At 35.5% G+C, this 14,183-nt stretch overlaps 1 protein-coding gene across 2 annotated transcripts in view; it reads left to right on the top strand.

The window, feature by feature from the left end:
- Positions 1-945: 945 nt before the first annotated feature.
- LOC101742424 (thrombospondin type-1 domain-containing protein 4) overlaps positions 946-14,183 on the top strand; it is a 90,009-nt gene continuing 76,771 nt past the window's right edge. Inside the window, exons 1-2 of one of the 2 annotated variants that reach the window (XM_012696559.4) lie at positions 946-1,127; positions 9,844-10,099. In XM_012696559.4, the coding sequence (XP_012552013.1) occupies positions 10,065-10,099 (35 nt within the window). In that variant the 5' untranslated portion in view covers positions 946-1,127; positions 9,844-10,064. The remainder of the gene's footprint in view (positions 1,128-9,843; positions 10,100-14,183) is intronic. The other variant, XM_004933331.5, reaches the window with a different exon arrangement.

The following is a 14,183-nucleotide window of genomic DNA, read 5'->3' on the forward strand; positions in this document are numbered from 1 at the left end:
GTTTGTAATGAAACAAACGTATGAGTTGTAAAATATTATAATACGACAGAGATAGTTACGAAGCTATAATTCGATTTTATTTCTGTGCAATGATTTGAATGCGTGATATAGTTAATTTTGTACTTTGATATTATTATTTGGAGACGTTGATATATCTATCTATCTATCTTCTATTTTTTAGACCACAAAAGTCCACTGCTGGACATAGGCTTCTCCAAGCCTCGTTACAACGATATATGTAGTTTGTATGAAAGAGAAATCTATACACAAATTAACAAAAGAATCAATCTGAAATTAAAAACGCATGTTAGGTTTGCCCATAATTAACTCTTACGTAATTTGTTTTTAACTATGACTATTTTTGTTTACCATAAATATATAAAATAAGAACAAACAAAAAAGTGTTTTGTAATCAAATTTTCTAATTCCCACAGAGTTCTTTAGATAAATGTTACTTATAATAGTAATGTTAATGTTACTGATATTATTCTATCTCGATCATGTGCCAATAATCAAAAACACATGTCTCTGCCAAGGTAGATTTAACGATACAACGATATGTGATTGATATCGACGTTAATATCCCCTGCACAATTGAATGATAGACGACATTTTGCAACACAACCGACCACTCAATAATTGACCTCACGATTCGTTGTTACAATTTTTTTTATTACCAATCAAACATATTTTATCTACGCCGTACGCCATGAATAATTTACATATTAAAATTCCTTATAATGCCTCCTATGTAAAAAAAAATAGTTCACGTTTAACTGAATGCGACTACAAGTTTGAATTTGGAATGTGGTGGGTTATTGCTGGCCATTTGTTCTCCTATTTTATGTACTGCCAAGTGTCCCTTTGCCAGGACTGATTTCCTGGTATTTACAGTAAAGTACTCTGCATCCATTCGGCTTTGGAAGTCATGGCTTCGTTTAATGTCCAGTCGGTTAAAAGCAACACGCACGGACGTACGGTCTACGCGCAGGCGTGTTTCCCGCCCTTACGCTAAAGCGCGCGTATTTAAATTTTGACGTTCACCTGTAATTTTAATAAAGCATAGACAATTTATGATATGCAAATCGAGTGTATTCAAAATATCGTAAAACACCTCTCGTTAATAGGTAAGTTTTTCGATTGATATTCAAACAGAATTGTTTTTTTTTTCGTTTAATTGAATTCACGGAATCACATCTATACCGAATTATGGTTACGATACTAAACATTTTATTGTATTTTAATGCTGCTGCTCGTATTCACTATTGCAGGAAGCTGTGCAGTTGTTGAAATTCAATAGTTACGATTGTTTATGTTTATTACTCCATGTGTACTCATTTCCTGGGTCGTAATTGATTTCGCGTTGGTTTATGAAGGCGCAGTGTCCAACAATAACCTTCTCGTATCTATCATCCGGTATATTCTATGGTAATGAGTATGATTTTCGATTATTGTAATTGATAATTTTGTGATTACATCACCTATGATGTTTCGGTTTTCGAAATTCCAAAGATAGCATCCGATTTTGTTATATTATTATATTATATACAAGTAGCTATCATTTATACACCTCATCTCTATCCAAGAATCAAATCGATTTTTTTTTAATTTTTTTTATGTTGTTTAATTATTTTGTTGTATCGTATTTAATAAACAGAAGCTTCCGATACATTATGTTTTGTTTAATATCAATTATATAATTTAAAATAATATCATTTAATGTAAAATGTATTTAAAAAAAAAAAAAATATTTATTTGGGCTTTATGAAGTCCTTATCTTTAAATATTAAATGTATTTTTTAATAAATGAAGTTGTTTGCTTTGTCACTTTCCGGATACTCGAGCTTCTTTCTTCATCGCTACTGGCTAGTGCGCGTTTGTCTAGGGTTATCATAAAGCACTTATGAAATTATAATTCTGTTCACATTTCAGTGACCAACTTCTTTGTTTATGATATATATTTCGTATATGTGGGCACTGGCGTAAAGTGGTTAAAGAGGTCCAGATATCACAGCGTGTATGCTACTACCCACCATCAGACGTGAAGTCGAAGGTTCAATTGTATTCAGAGTTTCGGACAGACTAAGCCGCATGACTACTTTGCGCATGAAATAGTCAAGATGGTGGTACTTACTACTGCTAGGGGCCTAGAATACCAAAATAATTATGTTTACTGCATATTAGCCTCAGTTGCGTGATAGCTTTTAATTAGTGTGTTAAAGACTCCGGCTACTGCTTAGAGCTAGGTGGACGCTTAGCTCTTCCACTCGCAAAGTAATGATTACTACAACTAGCATAATTGAAAACAAATCTCCAAAAATCTCCAGCGTGCTTCGAACGTTAATTATTTCACGAAACTTCTCTCGATTAATTACCACACCATGCGTACACGCGCCCAAGAAAGCGGTTACTATGATCCGACGACCCAATTTGTTTTCTGTTTTATTTACCTTAGCAATGTAGGCAATGATAAGTGCAGCCTTTATTCAGGTCACGCCGGCGAGACTGCAAGAGAAACGCAAGGTTTAACGATAGGGATTGCAATGCTTTTAAAAACTAGTCGTGCGTAAACTCTATCTTCGTTTGAACGTTTATTGCAACCGCTGATGCTATATCGCGTATTGACGTGTTTACGAGTTACGGCTCTCGGAATATCTTAAATAAATTAAGGTTAATATCGTCATCGCTGCTAGCCAAAAGGAAGTTCATTAGCCTTTATGGAGCTGTGTCTATGAACAGCAAAACTTCAATACCACTTCCCACTAAACGTGAACCTGTAGTCTCATAATTGCATGGTAACCAAATTGTAAGTCATAGAGGGCCTGGGTCGCATTAGAGGAGATTAAAAAAAAATTAAAAAACTGAACGTGTCACTACCCCATGCAGGAGACGAGGCCTGGACAGACCGGGCCAGCACTAGTGTGGGGCTGCGGAAAAATTTCGATTCCCGCGGCCTCACGCGCACGTATGAGAAGAAACCGGGTTAGTTTTAGCCGGTATGAGTCCGGCACTCCCCTCCACCTTTCCTCAGGCGGAGGTAGTCTATGAGGATTTCCCCCGAAAAAAAAAAGTCGATTATTGGTCGCAGAGCATTTGATCTTGTAAAATCTGTATCTTCAGTTCCGGTGATCATGTTCAGTGGACACCGGTTTGGCTATGCATTGCTTATGTCCATGAGCAACAGTGATTACTTATCAATTGAAAGAAGTACATGCGAGCTTGTAATAACAATAAAAAACAGGGCGTCTCGCTATAAGTTTGATTTTTGAAAGTAGCTCTCGGCATTCCTGTCTGGAAGCTCCGATGACCTCTTAGCATCAGGTTCGCTGTGAGTTCGATCACTTATCTAATGAAATTAAACGAATTGTTCTTCTCGAAGTAGCATAGAAGAAGCAAGTAGAAGTCAGCAGTACTTTTTTTATTTTTTTTATTGCTTAGTTGGTTGGATGAGCTCACAGCCCACCTGGTGTTAAGTGGTTGCTGGAGCCCATAGACATCTACAACGTAAATGCGCCACCCACCTTGAGATATAAGTTCTAAGATCTCAGTTTTATGCGTTTCCTTCCCTCTGTAAATATATTGAATAAGCCAGTAATAATTTTGAATAAGAATGATTAAGATAATTCATCTCATTTGAAGAATTTAAATTTAAGATTGCTAAATACTTAACAATCTAAATTAATCACGTAATATTAATTGTAGTAAATCGGTGTGAGTTCTGAAAAAAAAAACCAAACTAAAATTAGTCCTAAAAATTTGTTTAGTCTCATCTAATATCAGGTTCTATCTAGTACATGGATCTAATACATAGTCAATTGAATGCTTTCATTCTTCTTCTTCTCTGTCGTTTCCTCATTGCTGAGGGTCGTGACCACCTTGGTCCAGTTTTTGCACCAGCTTCCTCCAATGCTGCCTGCATTCGGCCTGCTTAATGGCGCCCGGGACGCTGGTGTTTGTGGCCTCCTTGATAATGTCCGTCCACCTGGTTGGCAATCTTCCTCGACTTCTCTTTCCTTCCACGTGACCTACAACTATTAATTTTTCCAAGTTCTCGGGATTTTGTCGGGCCACGTGTCCGAAGTACTTGAGGAGACGCTGCATGCAGATTGTAGATAGACGGGTCTTGACGTTTAGCTCCTCGAGAATTGACATATTTGTTCGGCGCTCCGTCCAAAATGCTTTCATTACGCATACCTTAAAATAAATAACGCATAAACCGTTTAAAGGCCCCCGAAGAATTCCACTACCTTTAATTGGAGTCGTTATGATATTAAAGACATCAACGCTACATCGTCTCGTGTATTTGTCACTCATGATATTAGAAACATCTTCATTTATCAAACGAATAGCTTAGTTCATGAATCACGTTAATTAAGATTTTGATTTGGTAAATGGCCTGTTTTTTACTTCTGAATTTACCATACGTTTAGTTACTAGTTTAAAACGTCTATAATTCGATTTGTTTGTTTGTTAGAGAATAAGCGTGTTCCAAATGTGGAACTTTTGGAAAATATTTTTATAGTATGGTAAAATTAGGCGAGTCGCATAAAAATCATGCAAGTCGTAAGCTGATTTTACATATTTTTCAATATACACATACAGCGCAGTATTTTGTACGATATTCGCGATTCGTAAATTATTTTCATCTCATTCGTTTCTATTGAAGATCCTGTGAAGATGATGCGTATGTAAGTGCCCTTTCTGAGTGCAAATAATTAAATAAAAAAAAGATAGTTTTTAGCTTAGCACAATATTCAAATGTCGACAGATGACGTCATTGTCCGTCACAACGAAAACAGCAGTATTAGAAACGTCCGAAATAGTAAACGCGAGATTTAACTCGTAAAATAGGAATTAATTATGTGATTTAGATTTTTAATACGCTTTTATTAGCTTCAGACGTATGTATGTATGTATGTTTGTAACGGAATATTTGAACATGATTTTTGCCGCCTTCAAAACATCGGATTAACTTGAAATTTGGTATACTTAATAAGGACCGATGACAATTCACTATTAAAAAAAAAAAAATTGAAAAAATTAAAATTCAACTAAAAATTGTAAAATAAATAAGTAGAAAAATAAATAAGTTTTTTTAAACTTTTTTTAAAGCTTATTAAAATCGATGACCTTAGAGGTTTTCATAAAAATTATCGTATCCAGGAAAATGGATGTGAAGTTGCGAGCTAACGAAGCGGGCGAGAAATGTAACGTTATGTTTACAAATTGATAACAGGTTATCCGCTTTAGCACACTGACACAGTGCAGGTTACATGTCGTAATAGTTTGGTAATACTCGTCGCACAATATTTGTCTCGTTTATTGACTCAGAGCGAGATAATGTCGCGGCCATGTGAAGCGATTCGCATTTTCTTTCGTTTATCAAGTTTTAATTAAAGTACAATTTTGACGTATTCACGTGATTTTCAGTTCTTACGAAGCGAAGCCGCTAATATACACATGACGATTGTGACTTCAAAAAGTAGTGGAATCAATTAAAGTAATTTTAATCGATTTTTAACCGACTTCAAAAAAAGAGGGGGTTCTCAATCCGACTGTATGTTTTTTTTATGTTTGTTACCTCATAACTTTTGACTGGGTGAATCGATTTTGATGATTCTTTTTTTATTAGAAAACTGACGCTTTCCGTGTGTTCCTATTTACAATTTAATCCAGTTCTGATAGTGGTATCCGTGAGAAAACCATATAAATCTAAATATGATGAATAACTCAATATCACGCCAACCGATTTCGATGATTATTGTTTTTAGTGTATATTCCTTTGTTTTGGAATATCTTTTTTTTCTATTTGAAGTCGGTTTTTGTTAAAGCATGTCTATTTATTCATCGAAATTTCGTTAAGTATTAATGAAGATAAAACTTTTTTTAAAAACACACACAAAAAATAACTGTATGATTTGAAGAAACGCATTAAATGTATGAAGTTCTTACCATGAAATTAGTAGATGTTATAGATTAATTCGATTACTTTTGAAGTGTAACTTCTTCTTTTGTCTACTAGAGCAGACGTGGTAAAATCGAAATCCGGAAACCTGTTATGGTCATATGTATTCAGCGTTCCAAGTTAATATGAACATTGCTTTGGTGGCGTATGGTGTCATTGTTAAAAGAATGTGATAAGATCGCTCCAATGAGTTATGGAAGTTTTAATATTATAATGCTATATATCGTAAATGAAATCGTTATTATTGTTATTATGTTTATACATTTTAAGAAAATAATCTTTATAGTTTTTGGTAAATAATTGTCATAGCATGTTGTTACTATAAATTATTGTCATATGTACTGCACGATCTGAATTAATTATAACTATTTTAATGTTCTCATTTAGGTCAATTTATGTAATTCTTTTGAGAATAAAGAATACCTTTATTATCATGTAAAACACAATTTGTTTTAGAACTACGAAATCGGGTTAAGGAACTCAATATTTTACAACATCGTCCTCTTGGGTATCTCGAATGAAATATCACTAATAAATTTCTCTGAACATTTTACAGGCAGAGCATAATTATATTATAAATTAATAGGCTGAGACATTATAGGCGTGCTTCGCTAATATGCTTTCATAGTAGAGACGTCTGCTTTGCGATCATTTTTGCAGAACCACAAAAAAAAATTAAACTTGGAAAGTGAAGTGTTTATTTTGTGTTTAAATTATGCATCAATAGTTTATCTTTAAGATTTTGGGTAGTCGGGCGTACGAGCTCTTGGCCTACAGGGTGTAAAGTGGTTATCGGGTTCTTTTGGAATCGCAGCTTGTTTTTATTTAAATTTTTATTGAGTATTTAGTGAACTACCTCTTAGTGTTTTAGCGGAGGCGATTCCTTGTGTTTTGTGTTCGCTGTCGGTATTAAAACTTACTATCTATGAGCAACAGTAAACGTTTGAAATCTGATAAGCCATAAGCTTGCGAGAAAAATGAAGCCACATCTATCAATAAAGCATTTTTGATATTGATGGGTTGATAGACATTGAGATTGGATTAATCCCATTGATAGCCAACGGTAATCCGACAATGACTTCTCGTCTCAATAGGATATTTGATTTAACTAAAAAATAGGCTCAGGAAACAGAAAAACGCCTCGCATAAAACTTAAGGCTTGCACGTTACAATCTTATGAGTTGTGTATTAATTATAGGCAAATATCTTTTCTAATTTATTATATTGGATTGTTGTTACATCATAAGCTTCACGTGACTCAAAAGGTAGCATCTATCGGTGCTTTTTTCTGGATTTTATGTCATATCAATTTTATAAATATCAAAATATGGGTGACAAGCAATTTGTAATTATTTTCGTATAACCGACAAGTACATTATTATGAAGATTGTTGCAGTCATTCACGTAATCGAGTTTATTTTGCGTGATTTGTACCAAATTATCCGATAATAGATATTATTTAAAGGTGATACACACAGAAAGCTAGTTTAATAAGTCTCCCATAAACATATAATAAGATCTTTGAGATTGGCCGAAGAAGACGAAATTGGCTTTAATACCAAAAAGGTAGAAAGGGTTCAGTGAATAGATAGCTTTAGCATGAAATGACTCAGTGTTACGAACGCCGTTGTTTGCATCTATCTTAGTACTTCCGTTCACTACAAGAATGGGAACTCATTAATTTATACACATAATTGGAAGTATCCACAGACTGCGAAGTACTTAAGTACATTTTGTATGTAGCTGTTAAAATACTCATGCCTAATTAATTGTATAGCAGTATAAAAATAACGCTTAATGTTGTTTCTTAGTTAATATATACTATCATTAGTTTGAAAGACAAAAATTTTATAACATCCGTTTATTATCATGACTAGAATCATCGGGATAAGGAAATGATTGTATTTATTTTCTTTTATCGATTTTTTACAAATCGTAGACGTTTTCATTATATTATTATTAATTCCGACGTTTCCAATACATTACAGTACTCGTGATCACTGTCATTGCGAAATGACACGAAAACTTCTGAAATAGTATTATGACGAGATAAAAACGCGATATCGAATGATTATTTTTATTTCGAATTTTCATTAATGTGATTTTTGTGGTTTGATGTGGTAGGTGGACACATTAGTTCACTGTCTTTCGGGTATTCAGTTGCTAAGAGCTCGCTGATATCTAGGAATGTCGCCAAAACCTTGAGACGTAAGGTAGAAATTTGAATAGCATGAAAACAGTTACCAAAACGTACGGTCAAGCTAAGGTTGATTCGCGACAGAAAAAAACGATGAAGCTGACACAACATTCCCTAAAACTGATTTAATTGCATGTTTGATTTTATTATACGACTAATGTAAATTTCATTTTTCTTTTGAATCCAATGCTATGTAATGTAATTAAATTAAAATGTTAAATATAGAATCGTTGTGGCTGATTTTCGAAAAATCAAAGAAAATGTTAGAGCTGTTCGTAAAGAATGACATAGTAATTAATAATTTATCGAATGTTTGTCATAACAGTCATGAATGTTTGTCTGAAGTCGTCGTGGCCTAAAGGATAAGACGTCCGGTGCATTCGTATTGAGCGATGCAACGGTATTCGAATCCCGCAGGCGGGTACCAATTTTTCTAATGAAATACGTACTTAACAAATGTTCACGATTGACTTCCACGGTGAAGGAATAACATCGTGTAATAAAAATTTAACCTGCAAAATTATAATTTGCGTAATTACTGGTGGTAGGACCTCTTGTGAGTCCGAACGGGTAGGTACCACCGCCCCGTCTATTTCTGCCGTGAAGTAGTAATGCGTTTCGGTTTGAAGGGTGGGGTAGCCGTTGTGACAATACTGAGACCTTAGAACTATATCTCAAGGTGTGTGGCGCATTTACGTTGTAGATGTCTATGGGCTCCAGTAACCACTTAACACCAGGTGGGCTGTGAGCTCGTCCACACATCTAAGCAATAAAAAAATAAAAAAAAAACAATATAATTCAACGCGTGCTGGAAAAATATCTGGTCATCGTTCTCGTCGAACCCGCCGCTTGCGACAAAGGGCTCGACGAGTAAATTAACCCTCAGACACAGTCTACTGAGTTTCTCGCCGGATCTTCACAGTGGGTCGCGTTTCCGATCCGGTGGTAGATTCTGCGAAGCACTGCTCTTGCTAGGGTCAGTGTTAGCATATCTACGGTTTGAGCCCTGTGTGCTCACCTACAAACGTTAGGGTGAAGCTGATATAGCCTCTCAAGGCTATCATCAGCTTAGGTAGAAAAAAAGAAAGAAAAAAAAAGGAAAAATAGTAACAATTAAACATCTATATTATATTTGTGAATGTATGATTAAGCCTAGTAAAAAAAATAATTTAGATCTTCGGTCATGGCGGTATATGATTTGCACCATCCTCGCAAGCCTCAAGCAAGCGATTTTTGGAGATTTAAAGGCAAATAACAATGGTGGCTTTTTTTTTAAATAAAGTGTGTCTTGTGACTAATATATCCTCAGCAACGCAAGCCGGAAGACAAAACAGATAGCCATTGTCTTATCTATAAGTACGTCTGTGTCTTAAATCAATGAATTGATATATTGATCGCAGTTTTCCAGTCAAATCAATATATAATATGATTGTACAAAAAACATATAAACACCTTTATATATTTATTTGAGCGCTTATGCACACTAATCTCCACAATCATTGAATCAACCGCGGCATAATTTGCAGTAGTGAAAGCTAGGGAATAATTATTTTGTTGATAAAATTCCTAAATTTTCGATTATTTGTAATTCTTCTAAATTGTTATAAAAATGGTGTGCTAACGTTTAGTTACGGTGGATGGTAAATATAGACTAAAAATATATATTTTTTTATTGTTTCAGGCACACGTTAATTAAGGAAACATGAAAAATTATCGTTCTCAACGATATGGTGAAAATTATCAGCCAAGGTGTAACGTGACGCCATAAACTATGGACATAAAAAGTGGCATATTTTTAAAACACGACGTTTCAGAAACTATAAACATTTTTATTTAACGTATATTAAAATGATTAGAGACAAGTTCAAATTTAATGTCAGTAAAAGTTTATAGTGTATTAAAATGGAGAACGGGCAGTTTCTGTGGGATTTGTTTTGGTATGTAAATTATGCGATATTTATATTCTGTTCGTCAGATTTTAGTAATTTGTTAATGACCTCATGACAGAGGCCATGAGAACAAACGAGTCCATTCTAAGGCAGCTAAACATCCGAAAAAGGCTCTCTTCCATCTGCCGGGAACGTGTTATGAGCTTCTTTGGACATATCATGCGGTCTCCCAGACATGAATTAGAGAAGCTCATAATTACGGGTCGCATAGAGGGCAAGCCTTTTTTTTAAATTATGATTGAAGGATTACTGGTGTCCCTGAGGCCTTTCCAGTTTGACCAGGACAGGTGGGCGAGCAAAGGCTCAGCCAGGAGGGGCGGGTTTGCCAACAGCTGCCCGAGCGCCTCCGACGGAGACCTAACAACTCAAGATCGGATCGAAATCGCGACCCGCTGAGAAGATCCGGCGAGAAATTCAGCGAGCTGATGCATGGGTTAGGTTGCACGTCGAACTCTTTGTCGAGTTCGACGAGTACGGTTACCAGAGTCCCTATGCCTGCTCCTAGTGTTAGAGCTGAAGGCGTCATAGAGGGCAAGCGCGCCGTAGGTAGAACACCAGCCAGATGGTCAGATCTAGTAAGAGAAGCACTTGGTGGTAGTCTGTACCATGCGGTCCATGCCACCCATGATCGAACACAGTGGAAGAACGTCATATGTGGTCGCGATCCTCAGTAGTAAGGGAACGATATAGAAGTAGAAGTAATGACCTCAAAAAAGAGGAGGTTCTCAATTTTAATGTACTTTTTTCATGTGTTAAACGGAATTACAACGCTAACCAATTTTGATGATTCTTTTTCATTACAAATTTAGCAGCTTCCCATTTAAATATTATTTATGACCAGTAATATTTGAATTATCCTTAACAAGGCATATTTAATTCTTCTATTACACTGTTGATATTCTCAATTTACTTCGATGAAGCTAGTTTACTTTTTCGTTATAATTTTGTACGATTGCATTCAAATTCTAATATTTTGTTGTTGTTATCGAAACCATTCGCGCATGCATGGCCCATTTGATGGTACTGATCACTACCGTCATATACCATCAATTTCACTGACATGGGCCAGGCCACCTATATCAGTCACAAGCAGGGGCTAAGTTAATGTAGCTTATATACCCAAAAACTTTACTGGTGGTAAGAAAGACCTCTTGTGAGTCCGCACGGGTAGGTACCATCACCCTGCCTATTTCTGCCGTGAAGGGCAGGCCAGCCGTTGTAAGTATACTGAGACCTTAGAACTTATATCTGAGGATGGGTGGCGCATTTACGTTGTAGATACCTATGGGCTCCAGTAACCACTTAACACCAGGTGGGTTGTGAGCTCGTCCACCCATCTAAGTAATAAAAAAAAAAATTGCTCGTGTGCTATCTGAGAATCCGGCTGTAAGCACCGTTGTTTGTTATTAATCAAAACTAATACACTTCAACGCACCGCACAAATCACGGACCGACATGTTTATTTTATCACAAATATAGCAACATTACATGTATACAGGGTGTGTGGGAACCATTCCCGAAGACCACAGATAATAGTGCCATACAATTGACGTGTTGGTTGTTTTTATCTATGCCTTTATTTGTAATGTAACAAATCATATGACACGTCTCGAGAGAGCGCAGGTCGTTATCCCGTATGGACTGGTAGCGCAATTCCGCCTGTTTCTGTCACTAAACAAACACAAATAAATCTACATTGCGTTTGAGGATAGTTGACGGTATTCACATTATTGTTGTAGCGTCTATAGACACAGGTAAAAATAATAGACAGTTCATAACATAGTCTAATTTGAAAAATAAAATGAAATGGAGTAACATTTTTAATAGCATCATCGATAATCCTAGCTTATTTCCAAAATGATTGCAAGTGCGTGGCAAGAAAAAAAAGCCAAATAAGATATCAAGGTTGACAGCTGATTAGCGGAGCATGTGACGTTTTAATAGCATTATCGATGGTTAAGGATGTTTTTTTAAACTGTGTGTTGGTCTGTGCGAAGGAAACTAAAAAGGAATTTACTTTTTGAACGCTTTTAGCTTGTTTACGTTGGTTTAAAAACTGCACAATAAAGTCGATACCCAATAAATTTGAGTGAATGGTAAATTTTACGAGGATGCGTACGTGCGCAACGATATCGAATTGTTAGGGTTAACGCTCGGTGATCTGGTTTTAGTTAAAATTTATTAAATAACATTCTAGTCCGTGGAAGTGGGTATAACGGTGAAATTTTCTATTTATGCACGCGCCTGTTCGTTCATTAATAAAATCGAATTGTATGGTTTTAAGAATGCAATATTAGAGATTAATACGATGGGCTATTTGGAGTTAATGCTGTGCCTGCTTTGTTTTAACGATAGCACCTGCTTTTATTTAAATTATAACTAAAATTTTGTAATTCTAGTAGGAGAGTGTAGTTTTTTTTTTATTTCAATACATTCTAAGCTTATGTACGTATTATTTTTTTATTTCTCAGACGTGTGAACGAGCTCACAACCCACCTGGAGTCAAGTTATTATCTAAGCCCATAGACATCGACAATGCTAATGCCGACCGCCTTGAGATATGAGTTATAGTCGCTATAGATAGCCTCAGTTTTATAGGAATAAGGCTGCCTCACTCTTAAAACCGGAACATGTTACTGCTTCGCGGTAGAAATACGCAGGGCGGTGGTACCAACCTGTGAAAGTTCAGAAAAAGACCTTAGCATCGGCAAAAAAGTATATTATAAAAGTGCCATTTAAAAGTATTTTTGTCACTACTAAATTATACAATGCTAAAAGTTATTACTTATGAATTCAAAGCGTAGTGACATTAGTACTTGGATAGCGTTAATAATGTATATCTGTGCAAAAAGAATAAGTCACGCTAACGATGATAATTTAATGATTTAAAAAAAATGAAAACATTCAAATTCCGAACAACATTTGTTGATGATTTGAAGATCTTAGTTTTGCAGTCGTTTACTGAATACCTTAATTATATATAAATAAGTAAATTGATTTACACATTATTTAGGTACATACGCGTACACATATTTCATAGATTTAAATACTCTTCCACGTAACGGGATAGGTAAGTATATTTTCAATGCATATAAAATTTCCATTTCTCTCCAAGAAAACCGAACAATATACTAATTACGCCGACATTGTTCGTCCTTTACAAATATTATTGTACTGTGTCGAACGGTAACCTATTGTACGGTATTCGATGGTCCTTCGAAATGTAAATAATGGAAATCACATGGTATTCACGGGAGCACGCGCTGAGTCACAATGGAAAAAATGAAAAAAAAATAAAAAATAAAGAAACTTTGGGAGCTCGTAAATTTTACGGTTATTTAAATGTCAGTGGATTATAAAACGTGGTATGACGATACTTGTAGTTGATATCTTAGATAATAAAATTAATGATTTTCTTATTTTGCTGGAAGTCTAATTATGAATTGTTTGTTTATTGCGTAGATAGGTAATCGGGTTCACGGGCTATTGAGTGGTTCCCAGGGTTCATAGGTATCAACGTGAATCCTGCCAATCATGCTTGAAACATGATCTAAGCCTCATGGTCAAGCCTCAATTGTTTAACGGCTGTTCTACCCTTAAAACGATAGACTGCTTCACGACAGAAAAAGGCAGGGTGTACTCCATCCTGTGGCTTTGGGACATAAATTGATTTCTTAATGACATTGATACATTAAGCTGGTCTTGTCACTATAACTGATAAATCTTGTGTATAAAGCACGATTGATACAGCAAAGCGTCCAATATTCAGTGAGCCAACAAGAATAAAAAGCAATATTCGAAACTTAAAAAGAAAAAAAAAACGTGTGGCACTCGGGAACTGCGGTAAAGCTATTGCATAGCATTTTTTATCAACTTACGCAATTATAATAAGACAATAATAATTTAATAATAAAACAAGACCACGCTATATTAAACATTAATAAAAGCAAAACCTTAACTGTTCCCTTCACACTCATAAGCTAGACCGCGCGAGAGAGAGATGGGCAGACTTTTCATAATGCGCATGCAGTGTAACGTCACGCCACGTGCTTATCCACAAACACTACACAAG

Source organism: Bombyx mori, chromosome 19 (genome assembly GCF_030269925.1).
Source record: "Bombyx mori chromosome 19, ASM3026992v2".
NCBI lineage: Eukaryota > Metazoa > Arthropoda > Insecta > Lepidoptera > Bombycidae > Bombyx > Bombyx mori.